Source organism: Carex rostrata, chromosome 19, assembly GCF_964058835.1.
Source record: "Carex rostrata chromosome 19, lpCarRost1.2, whole genome shotgun sequence".
In the NCBI taxonomy this organism is placed as follows: Eukaryota; Viridiplantae; Streptophyta; class Magnoliopsida; order Poales; family Cyperaceae; genus Carex; species Carex rostrata.
This window is the reverse complement of record NC_135936.1, coordinates 9,394,783-9,417,537: the sequence shown is the minus strand read 5'-3', so window position 1 is coordinate 9,417,537 and position 22,755 is coordinate 9,394,783. Positions and strand designations below refer to the sequence as shown.

The 22,755-nt window shown below is 35.8% G+C and overlaps 3 protein-coding genes across 4 annotated transcripts; all 3 read right to left on the bottom strand.

Moving 5' to 3' along the window:
• Positions 1 to 5,884: 5,884 nt before the first annotated feature.
• Positions 5,885 to 8,828, bottom strand: LOC144571329 (alpha-1,3-arabinosyltransferase XAT3-like). The gene is made up of 4 exons (XM_078320587.1): positions 8,629 to 8,828; positions 8,356 to 8,460; positions 6,672 to 7,444; positions 5,885 to 6,365 (listed from the first exon to the last, which is right to left on the bottom strand). Exons 1-4 carry the CDS (start codon positions 8,756 to 8,758, stop codon positions 5,937 to 5,939), a joined length of 1,437 nt encoding a protein of 478 aa, XP_078176713.1. The 5' UTR covers positions 8,759 to 8,828; the 3' UTR covers positions 5,885 to 5,936.
• Positions 8,829 to 10,026: 1,198 nt separating this feature from the next.
• Positions 10,027 to 16,016, bottom strand: LOC144571326 (uncharacterized). Of its 2 annotated transcripts, none has more exons than XM_078320579.1 (7): positions 15,838 to 16,008; positions 13,162 to 15,073; positions 12,984 to 13,067; positions 12,500 to 12,607; positions 12,295 to 12,403; positions 12,061 to 12,212; positions 10,027 to 10,594 (listed from the first exon to the last, which is right to left on the bottom strand). In XM_078320579.1, exons 2-7 carry the CDS (start codon positions 15,031 to 15,033, stop codon positions 10,184 to 10,186), a joined length of 2,736 nt encoding a protein of 911 aa, XP_078176705.1. In that variant the 5' UTR covers positions 15,034 to 15,073; positions 15,838 to 16,008; the 3' UTR covers positions 10,027 to 10,183. The 2 variants fall into 2 exon arrangements, with proteins under 2 accessions (XP_078176705.1, XP_078176706.1); XM_078320580.1 differs by lacking the exon at positions 10,027 to 10,594 and adding an exon at positions 10,642 to 11,373 and having other exon boundaries at positions 15,838 to 16,016.
• Positions 16,017 to 17,560: 1,544 nt separating this feature from the next.
• On the bottom strand, positions 17,561 to 20,212 carry LOC144571324 (alpha-1,3-arabinosyltransferase XAT2-like). The gene is made up of 4 exons (XM_078320577.1): positions 20,078 to 20,212; positions 19,828 to 19,926; positions 18,137 to 18,912; positions 17,561 to 18,046 (listed from the first exon to the last, which is right to left on the bottom strand). The coding sequence occupies exons 1-4, from the start codon at positions 20,187 to 20,189 to the stop codon at positions 17,612 to 17,614; spliced, it is 1,422 nt and encodes a 473-aa protein (XP_078176703.1). The 5' UTR covers positions 20,190 to 20,212; the 3' UTR covers positions 17,561 to 17,611.
• Between the last annotated feature and the right edge of the window lie 2,543 nt (positions 20,213 to 22,755).

The window sequence follows — 22,755 nt, the reverse complement described above, 5'->3', positions numbered from 1 at the left end:
CGTGTCATGCGGATAAGGTCGAATCTGAAAAGACTCGAATGCCCTCGGCCCGAACACAAATAATATTCGTATAATTATTCTGAATAATTATATATATTTTTCTTGCGGTTGTTGTTTCGATAATTTATACAATGTGTCCTGCACATTTATAAATTAACCGGTCAACTTTTATATAACGTGTCACACACGTTTATAAATTAACCAATGTTTTTGCTTGTTATTTTTACATAACATTTATAATTTAATTATAACACGTATAATTAATTATAACCATCTTATCATTGATCATAACCAATTTATAATCAATCAAAATAAGATTCTCCGATTAACTCCTATATGGTGTGACCCAATAGGATCTGTGTTATGTTGGTAAATAGAGTTAAAACCGTTTTAACTTCTATAATCATGGGTGGCGTCTGGCAACACATCATGACCATCCAATTACACAGATGATGCTGTACTATACAATATCACGATCCAGTAAACAATTTACTTGTGTCTGTTCCTCTGTCTCATAGCTATCAGATCAGTTTCAAGGTAGATGTGTGTCATCCTTGCTAACTGAATCTTTTCTTGATCTTGAGCATATTATCAAATATGATTACTCTTGTAATCATACCGCGCGCTGATAATCTTACTTTATCAAGGGCCCAGTGATGCTATAACTCGTATAGAGATACGAGGGACAAGTAGTATTCTTGGCAGACTATCACTTCCTCAGCTAAGCTATATATATCGAAATGCTACCGTTATGACTGCTTTTTACGGACAGTGTTAGATAACACTCACACATATATATTTCTTAGTGGAAACGATAAATACCTCATACTTTAGAACGTGACACTGAATGAGAAACATTAATGACACGAACACAATTCTATTTAATGTCTCATTCGGGGTCTGTCAAATACCATGTTCCTAGAACATGTATCTATGTGATTAAAATGACATCTCGTGTCAAATGGTTTGTAAAACTTAACCATCTTTTAATCCACATACTAACCTTATAGCGGTAATTAGTGTTCCTGCTAATTACCTTGGTTAGTGACCTTTTAAGATTAAGAGTATATATCATCTATATTATGGAGTTTCACAATTTCAGTCATGAACTCGAAATGATCCATAAATTCAATAATACTCAAGGCAACAAAATGATATTAATCATCCAATTCATGAACAAAGCTTTATGATAAATTATCGTATTATTGACTTCTAGATTATTACAAACTAACAGAACGTGGCTCAGCATCATCTACTGACTTGCTCCCACTTGGATGAGATACTGTTGGAGGTTCAGGAATATGCACCAAACGATTTGCAACAATCAAATTATCTTGCTCCTCTACTTCATATAGAGAAAATTCCTGACCTATCTCACCCTTTCTTGGAAATTCATTTTCCAAGAAAATGACATCTTGGGACTCAAATTCTGTTACACTCCCACTCGATTATTCACCAATGAACACATAACCTTTGGAATGTTCAGAGTATTGTATAAATATACTCTTTTTACCTTGTAGACCCAATTTACCATGTTGATGGGACGAATCATGAACAAAGGCAGCGCATCCCCAAGGTCTCAGATTACTAAGATATGGTTTTCTATTAGTCCAAAGTTCATAAGGAGTTGAAGAAACAGATTTAGAGGGTACACGATTTAGAATATAGGTAGCAATCAATAATACATCACCCCAAAAATTGATTGGCAGATTTGCTTGAGCCATCATTGACCTAACCATTTCCAAAAGAGTCTGATTTCTCCTTTCAGCCACTATGTTTTGCTGTGGAGTATATGGTATAGTTAGTTGCCTTAGTATTCCTTTTTCTTCGCACATTTATTTGAACTCATCAGACAAATATTCGCGATCGTGATCCGTTCTTAAGGCCTTAACCTATCTAATTGATTTTCACATAAGGTTATAAATTTCGTGAAACATGTAAGAGCTTCAGATTTATGAGATATCAAATAGACGTGATCATATCGCGCATAATTGTCAATAAAGGTGATAAAATATCTACCTCCATGTCGTGCCCTCACATTCATTGGTCCACAAATGTCTGAATGAATTAATTGCAACGGAAATTCAGATCTGGTTCCTGTTCCAAATGGTTTTCTTGCTATTTTTTCTTTTAAACAATTTTTACATGTTGGTAGACTAACCCTTTCAATCTGGCCTAACATGCCTTCCTTGGCTAATCTATCTATTCGTTGCTGTCCAATATAGCCTAATCTCATATGCCATACATTCACATCAATATTTTCATTAGCATATGATGTAATTAAAGAAAAAATGGGTATTAGAAGAAGTCATTATATTAATAACATCCAGAATAATAAAATCATTCGATACATATCCATAACCATAACACACATCATCCAGATACAGCTTAATACTAGTGCCACATATGTTCAAAGTAAATCCAAATCTAAGAATAACTACTGCAGATACAAGATTTCGTCGAATGTCAGGTGTAAAGAGAACATCATGTAAGAGAAGGGTTCGACCATCACGTATATCCAACTTACATGTGCCTATACCCTTGACTGGTACACGAGAGTTGCTTACTACAAAGAGTCATTTTGAACCTTACGGAATTCGACAAAAATCCACAAACAAGTCACGATCTTTGGCTACATGGTCTGTTACCCCTGAGTCTACAGTCCACAAAGGATGAGAATCAACAATAAAAACAGAATTGGAAACATATGAAAAATATGAAAGTTTTTATATAATTTGTACCTTGAGGGCAGGGGCGGACCCACTGTAGCACAGGGGGGGTCAGCTGCCCCCCGCTAGTTTTTCAAAAATAGTGCTAAAAATCTGCTTTTCGGACTTCTGCCCCTCCCTGTAATTCAAATTGCCCCCCTGTAGCCCATTCTGGAATTCTAATAGACGGAACATAGCCCATATAAACTCTGAGCGAAACAAATTAATGGAGCCCAAATAGGGGCTGATCCCAAATAGCGAAAATTAGTTGAACCAAAATTCCCTATAAATGTTGAATTATTGATTTTTTTTCAAGTAATTTAGGATTTTTATTATATTGATTGGTATTTTTTTATGTTGAATTGTACCCTATAAGCTATTGGGTTTGAACCCGATAAGCTATTTGCATCCGATTATTGCCCCGCCCTGACAAAAATCCTGCGTCCGCCCCTGCTTGCGGGGCTCTTTGCATTCACGAGCATAGTGACCCTTCTTGCCACAATTGAAGTACTTGATCTTGGCTTTATTATGCTTGTTAAAATTGTTCTGAGAAGCCTTTCCCTTGCCACGATCCTGCCCCTTATGTTTTTTCTCTTGTTTGCCCTTATAACCATAATTTGACTTATGCTTCTGGTTTTGCCCTCCATGAGAGCTTGAACCAGCCAAATGCACAGCAGATTCAGTTTCTTGAGGCTTTGATGCCTCAATACGATCTTTCTCATGTTCCAGATGCCTTGCTGCATCGTTGAGAGTTGTAATACTCTCGTTGTGGGTCAGATTCACCTTCATGTGTTCCCATGTATGAGGAAATGAACGAATCATTGCTTAAAGTTGTTGCTCATCAGTCAAAACATGGTCAGCGTCATTTAACTCACTAATCATATTTGACATCTCCTTGAGATGTTGCCACATGCTATGATTATGATGCTTCTTGTAAGTGTCAAACTTAATGGTGAGTTGTCTCAATTTTGTAACAGAAGTTCCACCGAACTTTTGCTTCAAAGCAAGCCACATCTCTTTTGCAATCTCATATTACCTAAACTCACGCATCACATCATTGTCCATACTGTTCAGCAATGTAATGCGAGCAATGGAGTTCTTCTTTTTCCAGGACTCATATGCAGCACTATCAGTAATGTGCTTGTCAGTTGTACATTTTTCTGGTTTGGTTATAATATGATCCAGGACCGAAAGAACCTCTTGTTCTTTCAGGACATACTGAATTTTCATGGCCCAAATTTCATAATTATCGTTATTGCAGATGTCATTTCACTAAGAAATTACAATTAAATTAAGTTAGCACATATCACAATTCTGATGGCTTAATAGAAATTATTTAATACCTAGCATAACACTTTCAGTTTTGCAATAACTGTGGAATAATTTAATAATAATAATACCTATAGATTAAAATCAAAAGATCACTAAGTTTCACAATCATCTTTTAATTCTATAAATTTTATTACTATTAATTATTTCACTGTGCAAAACTCCCACTAAAAATTATATAAATAATGCATTTAATAAAAAAATATATAAAAAAAATTGATACAGAGAATATTTATACAACTAATTTTATAAATTTCAAAAAAAAAATCATTAATAATATCAGTACCTAATCGTACTGGAATAGCATCATTAAAAAACAATAAATAAAAAACTGTACATATAAAAAAACGTACTTAAATAAAATATTTCCAAAAAAAAAAATATCATTAATAACTTTCAAAAAAAAATTCACTAAAATTATTTGGATTGAATAGCCACTGTTTTGTAATATGTATATATAATATAAAAAATCAAGATAATAACAAGAAAGTCATTGTAGTGTATTGGTAAGGCCTTAGTCTCCCATGGTAAATGTTATGGGTTCAAGTTTATAAGAAAGATATGGACTAAGTTTATTTAGTATGAACCGGTGCATACAATCTCTTCATTTTCCACAGGTCCAATCCGAAAAAAGTAAAATTCGGCAAGTTCCGAGAATTTTGGAGAAAAAATGGTTCTTTGGACAGTTGTAATTCATTTGGACCAAAAAATTGTCCAACCTAGTTGTATAAGATCCGAAATAAACTAAAGATGCATTGTTTTGCTTTGCATCTCTCATTTCCACTATACAAGATCACTGTTTTGCAATGCATCTCCAAAAGATATATTTAAAAAATCTCTAAAACAATGAATACAATTAAATATGTTTTTAAAAAAAATTTGTAAATCAAATATGAAAAAAAAAATTGCATCCAAATTTTAAATTTCAAATTTAGGCGTTTTTCTGAAATATGAAATTAATTTTCAGAAAAATTCGTACTATGTATTAAAACGAGAATACATGCTAAAAAGCTCTGATACCAATGTTAATTGACGGATAGAACTTACAAATTACTCCGTTAATCTTCATGCGGAAGTGGATCTTGCGAGCGTAGCAGTATCATTTGTTCTGCAAGGAATCACAAGCCGAAGCCGGAAGCCCTGCGTTTTCCACGACCTAAGACCTTCAAGTATTAACAAAGTATCTTGGTGCTCTGTAACTTTTCTCTCTTTCAATCACAATTTCGTTTTTTATCTGATGGTTTGAAAGAGAGACAGATATGGATGGTTTATATAAAACCAATGCACATTTTTATAATGGGTTGGCATCTATTCATAATGGGTCGGTTCCCATAACGGACGTACCATTTAATAAATCCAGCATCAACTCTAAATATTTATTAAATTGACTTCAAACGATGAATCAAAATCGTTGAAATCAATCTAGCTGCTTCATGAGTGTGCATGTACATACAAAATTTTAAAAGTTTCAAATTATTTAGTACAAAGTCAAACAGTAAAATTGTGAAATTTTTATAAGTTATCTATGCATTCATTCTTCCTCTGCCAGCACTGGCAAATTGTTTTACACTAGAGCCACTGCGGAAAACAATTTCTGTTGAAGACATTGCCCTTGCTTTCATTACCAAATACCAATCTACCAAATATAAATTTTTTGATCACCTTAGCTACTACATACATAATATTTCAATTTATGTCGTTGGCAATGATTGATCGTTTGCAGGATGCTTACAAGTATACGAGCTCGAAGAAAGAGGGAATCATGAACAAACAATCAAAACCAAATATTTACACATTGCATAAATATCGATTTGAAAGGAAATAAAAAAGGAAAGAAACCCAGAAAATATTTTAGACTGTATTGTTTGAAAGAAGTACAAAATATCTTCTTTACAAAACCTATTCCTTGAGAAACTCCAGAGCTTTGACAAGCACAGGTTCAAACCTAGTCACATTAAGCCTTACATCTTGCTCATTCCAATAGTATTTCTGCCTATAATTCCATCCTCTCCTAATTATCGCCTCGGGATCGTTTATGACCGGATCATCCCATCCATACTTGTCTAGCAATGAGCTCTCTTCTGGGGTTATATGGTAGTCAATTCTTCGCACTCTCATGTCGTCAGCTGGTTCATCATAGCAGGAATTTGCAAAGAAATCCATGCCGCTGCCACCCAGTGGTATCACCTGGAGCATCAATGCATTTGTTCTAAGGAATAGGATGTTTGTTAGTGCCGCACCGTGTACGCCCATCACCACATCACATGAGTCAACTAGCTTTGACAACTCTGTCAGATTGTCATTTTTTTTGGGCTCTATCTGCACAAGCTGTCAGAATGAAAAACACGTTAACTGGTTCTATCAGAACTTCAGATTATATTTTGGGAAGCATTTTTTATTTTCAGGAGTATCCAAATTGATGATTGACTTTTAAAAATCTAACTGTTAGAAATAAGGCATACAATGACCATTTTATCATAGAACTATGTATGACCAGAAAAATGCAAAATGTGGAATTGTCAACTGAGTACATAAAGGACCAGAAAGTTTCATTTTTCTTATTTTTTTTTTTTTCTGGAAAGTACTATCAGAAATGGTTTATCTGCCTCTGCCAATTTATTATTTGACACATACCTCAAAGCCACTCTTCTTGATAACCTCAGTTATCTCCTCTTGGTTGAGAAACCTTCTAGTTTTAGATCTCACCATAAGCATAAGCCTAGGCTTCTTATAGGGATGCTGATCCATCTTGTATGGTATATCTACATCCATTGCCAGGGAATATATAGATCGGATGTACATTCTGAATTTAAACATGTTGAACCCATCAAAAGCTCTTTTGGGATCAATGCTAAAATCCTTATGGTTTAGAAGACCAACCGACAAGTGCCGATAGCATCGCACTTCCTTATCTTCATCAAAATTTATAATCTCATACCGAGAAAGATCCTTTAATATCAAACTAAATTTGTCCAAGAAATATTGTTGGTAGTTTATTATAAGAAATCGTACATCTCGATTAAGTGGTCTCGATGCAAGGAAAAGGGGGATAATGACATCAGTAAAGTCATGCCATATGTTTCCTGTTGGGCCCCCAAAGGAAATCAAAATTGCTGTTGTGTTGCTTTGGTCAACTGTGCAGAGAGGTGCATTCTGCGGGCCACTCAACTGTTTAACTATCACGTTTTTGGAATTGTACATGTACATTTTCTGAGAATAAGCATTCACACTCCATTGCTGCTCCTTTGAAAGAAATGTGTTTGGGGGAGGGACAAAGAAGACTGTAGAACTGTTGTATCCTTGGGTTCTAACATCACCCGTCATGTTGCAAATGTCGCTTCGCCAATCTGAGAAATCGCATATTGGCTTAGTTTCTATGGCCTCTTCAACTCTTCCACCAGTGTCATCTGCAAACAACAGATGTCGTCGCTATAACACTTTTAAATTTTAATTACTGAAAATGTGTTGAGTTTGTGCAAAATGCTAGCTGTAATTAGGACCTTTCTACCATTGAAAACCACAAAATCAAATTGTTGTAAGATCGATGTTGTAACTTACAAATATTGTAAGTGGATCCCTCCTCTTATGATAAAAGCAACTATAATTTCTTCCCAAAGAAAACAAATTAAAGAATAGGACAAATAAATTGTACCGAACGTTTCTTTCGTATCAGTAATCACTTTCTTTGTTTCAATGTTGCTTTCGTCAGGAACTATACTACTTTGGTTAAATATATATATAGTTGCTCCGTCCCTTGCAGATGAATAAATATGCAGTATTTTAGTCAATTGCTTGAATGATACAACAATAACCGAAAATGACAATATAAATTAAGATGAGCTAAAAATAATTAAGTTTGATCAGAAACTGCCACGTTTTACATCAGTTGGCCCATCATTCTCAAGTCTCAACAACAAAATTGGTTTTGAACGAATTTTAAGTATTACATTATTGAAAACATATTTTATATTTATCTTGGTGTACAGTTATATTTTACTTGTGATGATAGATTTTTTTTTTTTCAGCAACTTTTATAAGTATAAAATTAAACCATCCTCCCATAAATTAATTAGAAGAAAAAAAAACGATAAACAACGTATAATGTAGAAATTAATACTGAGTAGTGAGTAGTGATAATTATTCATCCTCATTTGGCAGCTACAGAGGGTTTTTTTTTTTTTTTTTCCAATCTTGCAAATATTAACTTAAAAAAAAAATTGATTTTACATGTTATTGTAACTGGAGTATTGAAATATGAAAGAAAAATTCATGCTATATAAAAGAAAAAGGAAAAAAAAGGAGTAGATTGAGAATATACCAAGTGTTACATCTGTTCTACTCTCGTTTGTGGGATCAGTGTTGGTATATCTAGGAACAGTCATCGTAACATTTTGCAGCATATATGGTTGTTCCATCTTCGTCCCTACAATATATATATATATATATATATCCAATTAAGATACATACAACTATATATGCATGTACCAGTATTCAGAACTCTCTCAAAAAGATAGAAAGCGAAAACAAGAAAAATAAAGAGAGATACTGATAGTGTTGCACGAGCATAGTTGGTTCGTTTAAAAAGACTCACAGTTTAGGTTACGAAGCCAGAAAGATTGGGGCTGTGAATAAAACATAGCTAGGAGTAGGAGTAAACAACTGCCGACAAGAAGCAACAAAAGGAATCCATGCTTTTTTCCCAAGTCCATTGATTGCTTCATATCTCTGTGCTTGCCCCTTATCCCTCCTCTTTTTTGTTTTTTGTTTTTCTTTTAGCTCTCTTATGTTTTCAATTTATGATAGCTTAATTAGCAATTATAAGACTGAACAATTGTGTTTTCTTGTACGCAACTACTCTTTGGGCCGTTTGGAGCAGAGTAGACGGCCCAGTAATAAGACTGAATCAATTTTATATATTTTTAGCATCCGATATGGTACGGTCAGAAATTAAGGTGGAATATAAAAATAATACGATAAGATCTAAACCAATGATTTGAATATAATATGAGTTTAATAATAAAAAAAATGTTATTCTTTAAATGTTGAAAATTGTCTCAACAAATTGTCTCAAAAGAGGAAGTAGATATATGGACACAATCGTACCATTTTGTTTCTGTAGTGGATTAACAATTAACATTGGAACTAGTATCAATTAACTTACTGGTAAAACTAAAAGTGGTCATTGATGTAGATATCTTGTACTTGGGAGCACCTAAAAGTGGTCATTGATGTAGATAACTTGTACTTGGGAGCACCAATGGCAATCATCTACGACTACAAACACACCAACTGCAAAACAAAGCTGGTAAATTCTGAGTTGAAACAAGGAGACGAAGGATAATTCAGAACCACCGGAAAAAGCACAAGATTGTCAGGAGAGGTTTATTTGCAAAAAAGACCCCACAAGTTTTAGCAGTTACATAAATAGGAATAGATAAGTTAGATCTAAATTTACAGCACGGTTTTTTAAATTCCTAGGATTTCCTGGTTTTTTGGTGGTGGTAATTTTTCGCTTACTAGGTTTTTTAATTTATTTTCCCATATAATGCACCTTTAAGATTCAATAAAATACCTACGGGTTTTTCCTCAAAAAAAACTGCAAAACAAAGACCTTCGCGAAAGAGGTCTTCTGTATGATACTAATAGCAGTTTCAAGTAACTAACAAGTCTATACAAGATCAATAGCCTAATCCTACATTACAAATCTCTGTAACAGGTTTGCACGGAGGTGATCATACTCCATCGTTTCAAAATAGAAAACCAAAATTTTCAATAGGCATTTATATTGCCAACAATGGAGGTTTTAACAAATAATGTAATACATTACCAACAAATGAAAACCCCTTTATTAAGAAAAGGCAGAAAATCCAAGCAACAAATAATAAAAGAATTCGAGCTACAGACACGGAACAAATTATCCTTCGCTAGCTAGGGAAGGAAAAAATTTCTTGGACTACTCAAGTGTCTTTCGTATATCCATGCTTCCATACAACCAGCCATGATTACTTTTATCATGGGAAAACAAAATTTCTGAATTAATGCTTAATAGTTTAACTAAAATCAATAAATGAAAACAACATCAAATAAATAAAAGAAGGTTATTAATTACAATCCAACAGCATCACTACTATAACAAATGGGTCATTCTATGAGTAGGATCGAAACATGTTGCCTCCCTCACCACCTTTGGGGAATGGCATAACAAACCCAAACCCATCAAACATGCTGCCTCCCTCTGGACCCGCCATCCCAGCATCTGTCATCCCGAAACCGACCATGGGAGAGGAGTTCCAGTGTGCTGGTGTGTTTGTTTCAGAGCCCATAACTGGCAGAGAATTCTGCGGTGAATTGGTAGAATTTCTCCTGTTGTTGCCAGAATTGCCTAATCCAAGAGGTGGCATTGGTTGTTGCTGGTTCTTATGAGGTGGTGATTTTGGACGAAGAGCCTCAATCTCTGGCGTTGTGACCACCAAATGCGAAGCTTCTGGGGGTGGATTGCGTCCCCCACCTCCCTGCCACACTTTTCCATCCTTGTCTGCAAAGCTCTTGAGGTACCCCTATAATTCAAGATATGTCAGTTCAAAATAAAAGTGGCAGCAATCAGATTATTATTTTAGTGTTTACTCATCTATAATAAATTTATGTGGGAAAAAAGGGGATGACTTAATATTCAGTCTCTTCGGTTCAAAACACACCAGGATTGATCAATCCAAGCTTATTTTTGCTCGGATAATTGGAATCTAAACTGAACTAAATAAATTTGTGAACTAAAATTACAAAGGCAAAGTAAATAAACCTATATATTATGGTGTACCAGGTTAAATCAAAACAGGTTTTTAAAAATCAATTTACAGACAACAAAATGCAGTTTAAGTAAACTACATATATGTTTTTGTGATTAAGCATGACATCATATATTTTCATAATGTTCATTTAGCTAATTTAGCTCTCAAAACAACAAACTGAAATAACCATGCTGTTACAACTAATTTTGTCAAATCAAAATTCATATTAAGAGTCATTTTATATCAATAAGATGCACGCTATTAAGCATGAATTACAAACAATACACACTACATAATAATAATGATATTACAATGAATATAATTATTACATCCTACATAACTATAGTATTATATAACGATGGATATAATTATTACAACCTACATTATTATTATCATTGTAAAGTTCTTCAATGTGGCCAGTCGACAGGTGATCATTTACAGTACAAAAGGTGTAACCAGGTCTATTAAAATTTGGTATAGGGTAAGTTCCCCTCCTTTCCCAACCCAGCCACCATTTCTTCATAAAGAAATTCCGATAGACTTCGTCGCATCTGTGTGAAAAAAAGGAAAGCAAAAATCGGTCGCAAGCCAATACATAAGCACGAAGAAGTCGCTGTTGTTCCCTCACCTCTCCTTTCATTCCTTCGCTCAAATGTTTTGGTAAGAAAAGGCAAGAAGATAGTTGCAACCAAGTGCAGAAGTGTAGATGACTAACTAGCAGATCCAAACCCAGTAAAAGTAAATCGAGGAAATCTAACGACTTGTACTGAATCACACACCATTCCTATGGTTCGGTGGCCCAGTGATTATTAGGCATGAGATGCATTGACTAGGGTGAGAATCAAACCAAATCGAGCAGTACAAATTGTGAATCGTATGATTCTAATCACACTAATAGAAGGTTTGAGGTTAAGTCTAATACGGTCCAGAGACTACACTTCAAACTAAGGCCAAATATTAAAATGACTGGGTTATGGGACAGCTAATGTATGCCTTATAAAAATGTTGCTTGCACGTGAAAGTACCTTATTTGATCATTAACCAGAAAACCATTAAGAGGTATTGGGGGGCGCCGACCACAATTTTAAATTACTTCCCAAAGGAAACAACAAGGGAAAACCCCGAAACATGAACGAGATCAGATCCTCAGATTTTGAATCCACAAATCCAAATATATTAACAATTGCAAAGCAGCAGTACATATCTAACAGTATATGGGGCTCGAGAAATTCACTTACCTCCTTGTTAAAATTGGAAGAGGATAATCCTCTGCCGAGAGTTAACCAACCAGGGCGGATGTTATGGTCTTCCCCAAACAACTCAAGCCGCCTCTTCCCCAATGCAAAGTGTTCAATGATTCTGTACATGTCCTCTGGCTTCTTTGTAGAACCTGCTTGTTTTCAAGGGAATTTAAATTCAAGCATTGACAGAATAAAATAACATTGACAGATAGAGAAAGATAAGTCAGTAACCATCACTAGGCTCTTCAGCTATGATGATATCAGTGTCAATGTTTGCATGAATTATATGCCCGTCTGTGCTACGACGAACTGTCCCTTTAATACCCATCAAGCAATGTTCCTGGCAAGTCAAGTACCAGCCGCCCATGTTTAATAAAACAATAATTGAGGAAAGATCAAATAACAATGAAGTATGAAAAATATACAAGGCACCAACCTTTGAATGCTGAAACAATGTGTGAGAATCATGCCGTAAACTACCACGCCCGGCATTTTTTTTGTTGGTCTTAACCCAGCAAATATCCTCACATCTCCTAAAACCCCACTGCAGCAGAAAAAAAATCAGATGACCATTATTCTTAGCTTTTGATGAAAAGACAAAGATAACTAATTATAGATTAAAACAGAAAGTTCAGTAACATCATTAACCCTGAGAAATACGAAATGCAATCCTGCTTAAGATTAATATAACATATGCTCCGCAATACATAGGAAATAACATCTATAGACCATGAAATATTAAGAAACTTACAAAACCTTTTTGAAATATTTTAGAACTGTGGTACAAATGAAATGTACCATCAATTGTTCATGGTATGCAAGGCATATGGATTTTGCAGGCGCATATATAATTGTTCTTTGTACCATGCATTAGAAGAGATAATTCTTGTATAGTAGAGGCATACTTAAGGATAACTAACCTTCTTCAAGCATGCACGGCCTTGTTCAAGACCAACACCATCACCGACCCAAAGGAAGATAAAGGATGGAGTATCAGCTATAGCCTAAGTAAACCAAAGAAAAACCCAGTGAGAACTGAAGAAAACAATGGCTATCTAAACCACAAAAAACATAGAAACATAGAAGTTTAAAAGCTACCTCAATCTTCAAGTTCATAATCTCATCAACATTCCAGTTCTCTATATGGTCAGTGATGCCCGGGGCCCGGTGTACATATTCTTCCCACGGTGGGTCCACAAGTATCACATCAAACTTAGTACCAAAGAACTCTGGAGATAACACATGCTCCCGTAAATCACATTTGTAATACATGGGTGGGGAGGCTGAGTTGGACACAATCTCATCTTTCCTTTGAATAAGCTCTCTCAGCTTTGGGTAATCCTCTACCACACTCGTCAGCTCTAGTTCACGTATAAAATTCTGGGGACGCATACCAGTGTCCACAAAGTTCTGAGAGTAATCATTCTGTTCACCTCTTGAAGGGGCTTTGCCCATGGGCCCACCACTGTTCCTGGGTGGTATCCATGTGTTCGAAGGTTTCTCATGTGGGGTCATCTCCCGGTTAGGTGTCGCCATTGGGCCAGGTCCATGCACATTTTGGGCTGCTCTACCAGTACCTGGTTGATTCAAGGAATGACTCGGGCTGGGTGCAACACTAGAGCCAAATCGAGGAGCGCCCGGAACTGGAGGTGGGATAGGGGGAAGGTTAGGTGGAACCCCAGAGAGCAAATTAACATCTATGCCCCTGCCACCAGGCCAAACATGCGGTCCAGGAAAATTAGGTATGAATACACCAGGGCCAATAGGTGGACCTGGTTGGGACAAGTTCGGTCCTAAATTGGGACCGATGTTGGGCCCAATTAGTTGGATGGGTCCAGGTGGTAAACCTAAAGGACCGAATGGTGGACCCATCATTGGCATCTGTAAGTTCGACATTCCCATCCGTTGGGGGGTGTTATCTCTGCCATTCGGCCTCCCTCTTCCTCCCCTAACTCCCCTTCCTCCTCCATTCGGTCCAAATGGACCTGCACCTGGGCCTGATGATAATGGACTGCTAATACCTTGACCAGGCCCAGGTTGGTTAGAATTCATACCTGCTCTTTGCATCCTCCCTCTCTGATCAGCCAAACCGTCATTACCATCCATATCAGAGCCTTCTCTTGTGAAATCCAGATTTCTGACTGGTCTGATCTCTATTGAATCAGAACTATCATTTCTATTACCAAACCCAGACATGCCGCCTTTCACACTTTCAGATCTAACTCCTCTTGAGTCTTTCCTATAACCACCACCTCTTGAATGAATACCAATGCCACTGGCAGCACTATCCATCCACTCCTGGGGACCGTCTTGCCTCCCCCCTTGGCTCTTGTTTCTCAAATATTCTCTAGAACTTTCCTGCTCCCCCCTGCTTCTCTCATTCCATCTGCCACCCGTCTCCCTCCCCTTGTACGCTTCATCCCTTTCCTTATCCTTTGGACCAGCATTCCTCTCGATGTCAGAGTCCGTGTAAACCCGTCCCCGCTCCTCAGTCTCACCATAATATTTACCACTCCTCTCAGTAGGTGGAGCCACATCAGATCTGGTTTCTTCAATTTCTACTCTCACCTGCTCCTTACTCTTATCCCCATCTGATCTCGATTTTGCAACCCTCGAATCATACGTCCTCTCTTTCCTGGAGGATTCTTCCCTCTCCTTGCTTCTCTCCTTGACCCTGCCACCAGGTGGGTCCCACTCTTCCTCAGGGCTTCTCCTGGAGTCCTTCAAAGAGCGACGGTATGAGGATGATGACTCCCTCCTGCTGGCATCATGGTCATCCATTTGACTGGAGCGGTGTCGTCCCTCATCAGGGCCTTCAGCCTCATCAGAGTAACCGCTTCCATGCTTTCTGGATTTGCTTGAGCGGCTTCTTCTGCGATCTGGGCCATCCTCATACTCTGCTCTGGTCTCCCCCCCTTCTTCATACTCTCGTTTGCTCCGTCTCCTACTTGGTTCAGGCAGAGCTTCCATTGATCTTTTTAATAAACAGAAGAATCAACAGCTAAATTTCCTGTAAAGCAGAACAGCAGTGCAAAGAACAAAATTGTCACATGAATTAATGTCAAGACTAAATTAACTTTTCTGGAAAATTCATAAGGTATAAGAGTAATCTCATGCTACTTGCCCTGTATTATTTTCCCTAATTAAATCAAATTGGATGAAACAAGAGCAGAATCATATCTGTTAATAACTTAATATATATACACTAGAGGAATGCCTCGCTTTGTTACGTCAGTGGTAATTGTGATGAATTTTACGAGTTGATGATAGGAAATATAGGAAATGGCAACAAATCAACAACAAAAAGAAAACGTAATGGTGTGAAAGCAGTCCATCCATACTGTTTCAGATATAAATGATGTGCATCTCATGAAAGCATTATGAAAATTGAGCATATACAATCTAATGGTCCAACTTTTAAGTGGGCACACATATTACATGTTATACTATCTCATGGAGCAAAGCAAAGATGTTGTTGTATATGAGAGAGTGCGTTGATCAGAATATCACCCAAAACCCTAAACCCTAAAAGAGATAAAATAAAAGAAATCAATAGAAAAGAGATAAAAAAGAATGGATTGTGAATTGAATTTTGTTGATCAGAATCTGGTGATACAATGAAAGAATTAAAAAAAAAAAAAGATATTGTCTAAAATTACTGAAATGCCATCATCTAGGGTTTGGAGAAATTATGCAAGAGAAAAGGGACAGCGATGAAGATGGATAGGTAAAAAGAAAAAGAAAGGAGAAAGGGGAGGAGGAGAAGAATCTGACCTTGTTGTAGCTCCGCCTCCTCTCTCTCTCTCTCTCTCTCTCGGGAGTAGGAGTAGGAGTAGGAGTAGGAGCAGAAAGAGGTAGCAATTAATTCTAGCGAAATCTCTTGCTTTTAGGTTGGCTTCCCTTGGCGATTTCGACGCCTCTAAATCGCGCCAATTCTAGCCAATTCTGTTTCTCGTTTGCGCGATAGATACATAACCTCCTATCCTTTCCCGATGAATTCAGGAGAGGAGAGGAGAGGAGTGTTGTGTTTCTCACCCGATCAGACGAGCAGTCAGCAGTGTAGGCCTTTGCCCTTTGAGAGTCGTGTAAGTTTAAAACACGGTCCAGATTTATCACTTACATCCCAGATCAGGCGAGGAGCGTCAATTATGTTTCTCCTTCTTGCCCCGATCAGATCAGAGTATCCGACTTTGGGATTCGTGCTAACTTAAAAGAACGGGGAATTTCATGTCTATCTGGACCGTTAAATGGTCCTACAGCCTCTTAGACTTAGACTGAGGACCGTCTAATACCCTTCAATGTTCAATCACTGAACGGAAAAAGGATTAATTAAAGGACGAAGGCTGCGGCAGGGCTCCCTTCTACTCCGGCGTACTATATATACTGAAACTGAAAGAGGCGTATTTATTACTAATATGCTATGGGTAGCTAAGAGGCCTCCCGTGCTACGGCTCAATATTTGACTTTTCAAAATCCTAACGGTCGATCCGAACCGTTCATCTTGTTCTCCATATTAATATGTGTTTGGAGACCAAATTTTACATTTTTTGGAAAAATTTTACTATTTTTTTAGATTTATTAAATATCGCTGTTTTTTATGGTCCAGATTTGTCTGAAAAACAGCGATTTTCAATAAATCTAAAAAAATAGTAAAAAATTTCCAAAAAATGTAAAATTTGGTCTCCAAGCACATATTAATATGGAGAATAAGATGAACGGTTCGGATCGACCGTTCGAATTTTGAAAAGTCGAATATTGAGCCGTAGCACGGGAAGCCTCTTAGCTACCCATAGCACCGTAGCCAAGTCCTTTATTATCTTATATTATATTATATTATATTATATGAGATGGACTTGGGTGAGATGCGGAGTATACGCGTTTGGTGCTCCATGGTACATTTTAGCCATTTTGAAAATTCAAACAACCGATCCGAACCGCTCAACACGATCTCCATATTGAAATGTGCTTGGAGACCAAATTTTGCATTTTTTGGAATTTTTTTACTATTTATTAAGCCACTTTGAAAGTCGCTGATCCGGTGGTCCAGAAATTTTTACTGTTTTTTACTGTTCATCCGGATTTTCAGATTTTCAAAGTGACTTAATAAATAGTAAAAAAATTTCAAAAAATGTAAAATTTGGTCTCCAAGCACATTTCAATATGGAGATCACATCTAACAGTTCGTATCAATTGTTTGGACTTTCAAAATGAAAATATGACATGAAGTACAAACGCGTGGTGCTCCGCGTCTCACCAAGTCCATCTCATATTATATAATGTTTAAATCGCATAAATTAAAGCTCGTTTGGACTGGACATTTTTGGGCCAACTATAGCTCCCAAAAGACCCAAGACCAAGACCAAGGAAAGGAGTTCTCACTTCTCACAATCAGGGAAAGGGAGGTAGCTAAGGGAACCAATCTATATATTTCCGCTCGTTTTCTAACAAACTCTATATATATAGCAACGTCAGATTGAATAGCTAGTGTGAATACTAATACAAATAAATTTAATGAATTGAAAATGAAAAATTAACTACATAAAACCCTCTACATTTTTCCCTTGAGAAGCTCAAGAGCTTTGACAAGTACCGGTTCAAACCTAGTCACATTAAGCCTCACATGTTGCTCAAACCAATAGTACTTTTGTCTATCCTGCCATCCTGCTGCAGCAACTGCTTCAGGATCTTTTACAGCAGGGTGGTCCCACCCGTACTTATCTAACAACGAGCTCTCATTAACGGTAATAGTGTAGTCTAGTGTCCTCAGCTTCATCTCTTCTGCTGGTCGGTCATAATAGCCGTGCGCTGCACCGCTCATGTGGCTCCCTCCTAACGGTATCACCTGAATCATCACTGCGTTTGTCCTAAGGAACAACATATTCGTTAGCCCAGCACCATGCACACCCATTACCACATCGCATGAGTCGATTAATTTTGAAAGTTCAGACTGGTTGTCGCTCTTTTTCAGCTCCATTTGCACAAGCTGTCAAAAAGAAATAGCTATATATTGAGCAAGTATGCCATAAGAAATTAAGGTATTTTGCAGAGAGCAACATAATATTAATTGGTGTACCTCAAAGCCGTTCTTCATGATAACCTCCGCTACCTCTTCTTGATTAAGAAGAGTTCTAGTTTTAGATCTCAATATAAGCATTAGCCTCGGTTTCTTATCTGGCTGGGGATCCATCTTATATGGTATGTCTACATTCATTGGCAGTGAATAGACGTTTCGAACATACAATCTGAACTGAAACATGTCAAACCTATCAAAAGCTCTATCCGGATCAATTGAAAAGTCGCGATGGTTTAGAAGACCGACCATCATTTTACGGTAGCAACGGACTTCGGTATCTTCATCAAAGTTTATGATTTCATACCGGGTAAGATCCTTTAATATCAAACTGTGCTTGTTAATGAGTCCCTGATTATAGCTGCTTATCAGAAACTGGACCTCTCCGTTAAAAGGTTTTGAAGCAAGGAAAAGCGGGATCAAGACATCAGTGAAGGAATGCCAGATGTTACCATTTGCTGACGGACCGCCCATAGACATCAAAATAGCAGGGGTGTTCCTGTGGGCAGTGCAAGAAGGTGCATCCTGTGGGTCCCTCAGCTGCTTCACTGTCACAAAATTGATCAGGTACGAGTACATCTTTTGCGAATAAGGGTTTAATCTCCATTCTTGTTCATTTGGAACAAGTGTGTGCGCAAAAGGAATGAAGAAGACGGTGGAGCTATTATTTCCTTTCGTTCGAATATCACCGGTCATGCTGCAAATGTCGCTGCGCCAATCAGAATAGTCACAAATTGGTTTTGATGGAAGTGCCTCTTCATCTTTGTCACTAGCATTATCTATATGACAAGTACAATACGATGTGGAAGTAAGGCCTAAATGTATATATATATATATATATATACACCATCCATTAATTTTACTTGAGAGCAATTAATATACCTATTTTTGACAAACTTGTTAGGAATAATTGAAAAGCGTACTAACTAGAATTTACTTTAAAATTAAAAGGGGGAAAAGACCAAATTTTATAATTTGAGTGCCGTCACTTGTTTTCTCTTTTTGTGATTCTGTATTAATTGATTTGGACAGGTGCTGAGTTATCTTTTTGGTTTGGCAACATGCAGCTCCTTTAGCAAACGCGTGTAAAACACACAATCAAATGTAGTCAATTTCTTGATTGATTAAAAAGAAAGAAAAAGGACAGCTAATATAAAAATCAATTCACATTTGTTGGCTGATCATTATCAGCATACTAATTTAATTTCCTATATTTGTCTGCTCCACCATTCTTCCTAAAAGGACCAGATTTTTTTTTTAATTTTTTTTAACATTTATGACACAGAAAATAAAAATGATTTATGCCACACAAAATATGTATGGGCAAACAAATTGAAACTTCTGAGACCGTCATGGGCTACAATATATCCATGATTTGCACCTTCAATTGCCATTTATGTTTGAAAACAGAACAACTTAATTTCCATCTAGACTCTGCTTGAGGCAAGTTTCAGTTGATTATTAATCAGACCAGCGCAAATTAAACTTGGTAATATAGGGTTTGGATTTTGCATCTGAATAAGTGATATATTTAGGTGTGTGTGTGCTCGCGCGCGTGTAAACACAAATAGTAGCAACATATAATGTATTAAAAAAAAAAATAGTACAAAAATTCGACATAAAATAAGCGAGTCGTGCAAAGGAATTAGAAAACGAAAAGAAAAAGAAAGAGAGGTTATTAATTATAAAAATACCAAAGATTGCGTGGGTTGTACTGTTGCTGTCAGTATCAATGTTACTCTGTGTAAATATCGTTGGATCATAATGGTGCGTGCTTGGTTCTTTCATCTTCCCTAGAAATAGGAAAAAGAACACTCAAATTAATTAATTAAAATTGAAGTTCATACAAGTAAAGAAAAGTAGAAAGCTAGAAAAAATTGGCAAACTTGGCCTAATTGTACTATATGCTTTAATTAATTAATTAATTAATTAAATAGTACTCACAATTTAGGTTTCGGAGAGTGAAAGATTGAGGCGATGAGTAGAAGATAGCAAATAGGAAGCAGATGCCTACAAGTAGCATGAGATGGAACGCAGAATCAGATGATAACTTCATCTCTATATATGTCTAATTAAGTCTAACACAACCAAAACTCAGTTACTTTACTTAATTAGAAGCTAGTGCTACTGTGCTACAGTGCTAGTCTCTCTCTCTCTTTCTCTCTCTCTCTTTAGTCTTTATATGCCTTTAGAGGGAGGGAGATTGGTTTTGGTAGTGGCCGGACCACCTCGATCGTTTATAGCATATATAGGGGATAATTATATTATATTACCTAATTTCTGTGGGCCCCCACAGTATATCTTGGATCGATGATTGGATCGTCACTAGTCATATATAGATATGGAGTTAGATAGCAGCTCCTAATGATTTTATATTTAATTGTTCATCTGTTAAGGAGTAAACTAGGACTTGTGGTATTAAATTTGGATGCTAATATATATATCGATCCTTGAAAGATATACTATAAATTGAACTCATTTGGAGGTTTGTAAAAACCAGATAAATGGTACTACTCTTTTGTTACCTCCTTGTTATACAAAGAGTATGGCAGGGACATTAATTAAGATTTGGTGGTAGCAGAGGAAGAAACAATGTGTAATAAGTGGGATAAACTTAATATAATATATTATATGTTTCATCATTGGTTTTACTGGTCAAACAAATTAATCAACTTGTTTAATCATATCGATCGTTATATTTCAAATAACAAAGAATATATATATATATATATATATATATATATATATATATAGCTGTAGCATACTTAAAAATGAGGATCACTTACTCTGTAATCAGTAGGAATTTAAGAAATGAAAACAAATTAAAGAAAATATATTATATGTTTCTTCCATAGAAAATACTCATAATTTATTTATTTTTATAGTACAATACATTTCGTGTAAAACCCCATTTAGAACAATTCCATTATTTACTTGTCCAACTTTTCAATGACAAAATATTTACTGCTTCAGATTACATTTAGAGGTCTGAGTTTTATATTTGAATAGGATTGTCAATAGACATTCATAATTCAATAGTTGGATCCCAATCTGCATGAATGAATTCAAGATCTTAAAGGTATGTCCGATTATTTAATAGAACCACATATGGATCTTGAAAAAAAAAAATCATCTTATGTATTAGATTCAATTTGGAAATCTTAAAGATTCAGTGAGTAATTTTATTAATTTGATTGCTTCAAAACCTACATGTATCACGTATATATATCACGTAATTTCATTTCTCATTAACATCTCTAAAAAAAAAAAATATTGTAGCTGACCACCTCGCTCCTGGGCAGTTTGATAAAATCTCTTTTGTCAGAATTAATATTTTTAAATTAATTTATCATAAATTACTAATTAAAAAATGTATATATAAAATGTGAGTGAGGTTCGGTGGTACTATGCATAGCCTGGATTGGTCTGTACTATAGATTATATTTCAATTTTTAAAGTCTAAACAGTCGATCTGAATCGTTCAACGCAATCTTCATATGAAAATGTACTTGTAAATCCAGTTGTACTTTTTTTAGTTTTTTTTCTATTTTTTAGATGGGTAGAAAATCACTTGATCTAAAGATTTTAGACCATTTAAAAGTAGTGATTTTTTCTACATATTTATAAAATATATAAAATTTAATTTACAAGTAAATTTTCAAGTGGATATCATATTGAATGATTTATATCAACTATTTGAACTTTAAAAATAAAGATACTGATATATAGAGTAGAACTAGGGTGTTCTTAAGTTCACCAAGTTTCTTGATGTACTCAAGACTAAAACACATGAAATTGTCTTCAAACGACGAATCTGAATCGTTAAAATTTGCCTACTTTATGAGTGATGTGTCTACATGTGAAAATTTTAAACTTTCGAATTAATTTAGTATAAAGTCAAGTGGTCAAAATTAAAAAGGTTAATAAATTAATTTTTATGCATTCATTTTTTTATATTTTTTGACCACTTGACTCTATACAAAATTAGTTTACAAATTTTAATTTTTTGCAAGTAGACACATCACTCGTAAAATAGATAAATTTCAACGGTTCGGATTTATCGTTCAAAGTCAATCCAATGAGTTTTAGACTTGAGTTCACAAAGAATTTGGTGAACTTAAGAACATCCTAGTTCTACTCTCCGATTCGTTAAATAGAATAGACGGATAAAAAAAATTGGATCCCACCCCTAATTCAAAACATGATCTTTGATGCATCTAAATGTTTAAGATTTAGAATTTATGGTTTAGGGTTTAGTCTATATAAAATAATGAAAATACATATTGACTTTTATAAATTTAATTAACTGATCAGAGTTAGAAAATAAATAAAAAATACAATTTGTTATAAAATATGGGGACCATTAATTTCACTCCGTTGAATTGCTTTAATTGGAGGCAGCAATTAATCGGCCCAAATCAAATCAAATAAGTGATAGATAATGTTTAGACTTTAGACGAGGATGAATTGTCTATTCTGTAATTGTGAGCGCAGGAAAGTAGGAGCACAAATTGTTCCATTGACCAAGTAAGTATTCCTAGACCTAGATAGAGCTAGAGCTAGAGCTAGAGCTAGAGCTAGAGTAATGCACAACCAAATGACAGCAACCTACGTCCATGCAC

What these genes read in the sequence shown, in the direction of transcription:
- LOC144571329 (XM_078320587.1), bottom strand. Translation starts at nt 8,758, where the DNA reads ATGAAGCAATCAATGGACTTGGGAAAAAAGCATGGATTCCTTTTGTTG. An exon ending in CTGGCTTCGTAACCTAAACT is followed by an intron (nt 8,461 to 8,628) that starts GTGAGTCTTTTT and finishes TATATATTGTAG; the next exon opens with GGACGAAGATGGAACAACCA. An exon ending in TCAAGAAGAGTGGCTTTGAG is followed by an intron (nt 6,366 to 6,671) that starts GTATGTGTCAAA and finishes TCATTCTGACAG; the next exon opens with CTTGTGCAGATAGAGCCCAA.
- LOC144571326 (XM_078320579.1), bottom strand. Translation starts at nt 15,033, where the DNA reads ATGGAAGCTCTGCCTGAACCAAGTAGGAGACGGAGCAAACGAGAGTAT. An exon ending in GCCGTGCATGCTTGAAGAAG is followed by an intron (nt 12,608 to 12,983) that starts GTTAGTTATCCT and finishes TTTCTGCTGCAG; the next exon opens with TGGGGTTTTAGGAGATGTGA. An exon ending in AGCTGAAGAGCCTAGTGATG is followed by an intron (nt 12,213 to 12,294) that starts GTTACTGACTTA and finishes GAAAACAAGCAG; the next exon opens with GTTCTACAAAGAAGCCAGAG.
- LOC144571324 (XM_078320577.1), bottom strand. Translation starts at nt 20,189, where the DNA reads ATGAAGTTATCATCTGATTCTGCGTTCCATCTCATGCTACTTGTAGGC. An exon ending in TACAACCCACGCAATCTTTG is followed by an intron (nt 18,913 to 19,827) that starts GTATTTTTATAA and finishes CTTGTCATATAG; the next exon opens with ATAATGCTAGTGACAAAGAT. An exon ending in TCATGAAGAACGGCTTTGAG is followed by an intron (nt 18,047 to 18,136) that starts GTACACCAATTA and finishes TCTTTTTGACAG; the next exon opens with CTTGTGCAAATGGAGCTGAA.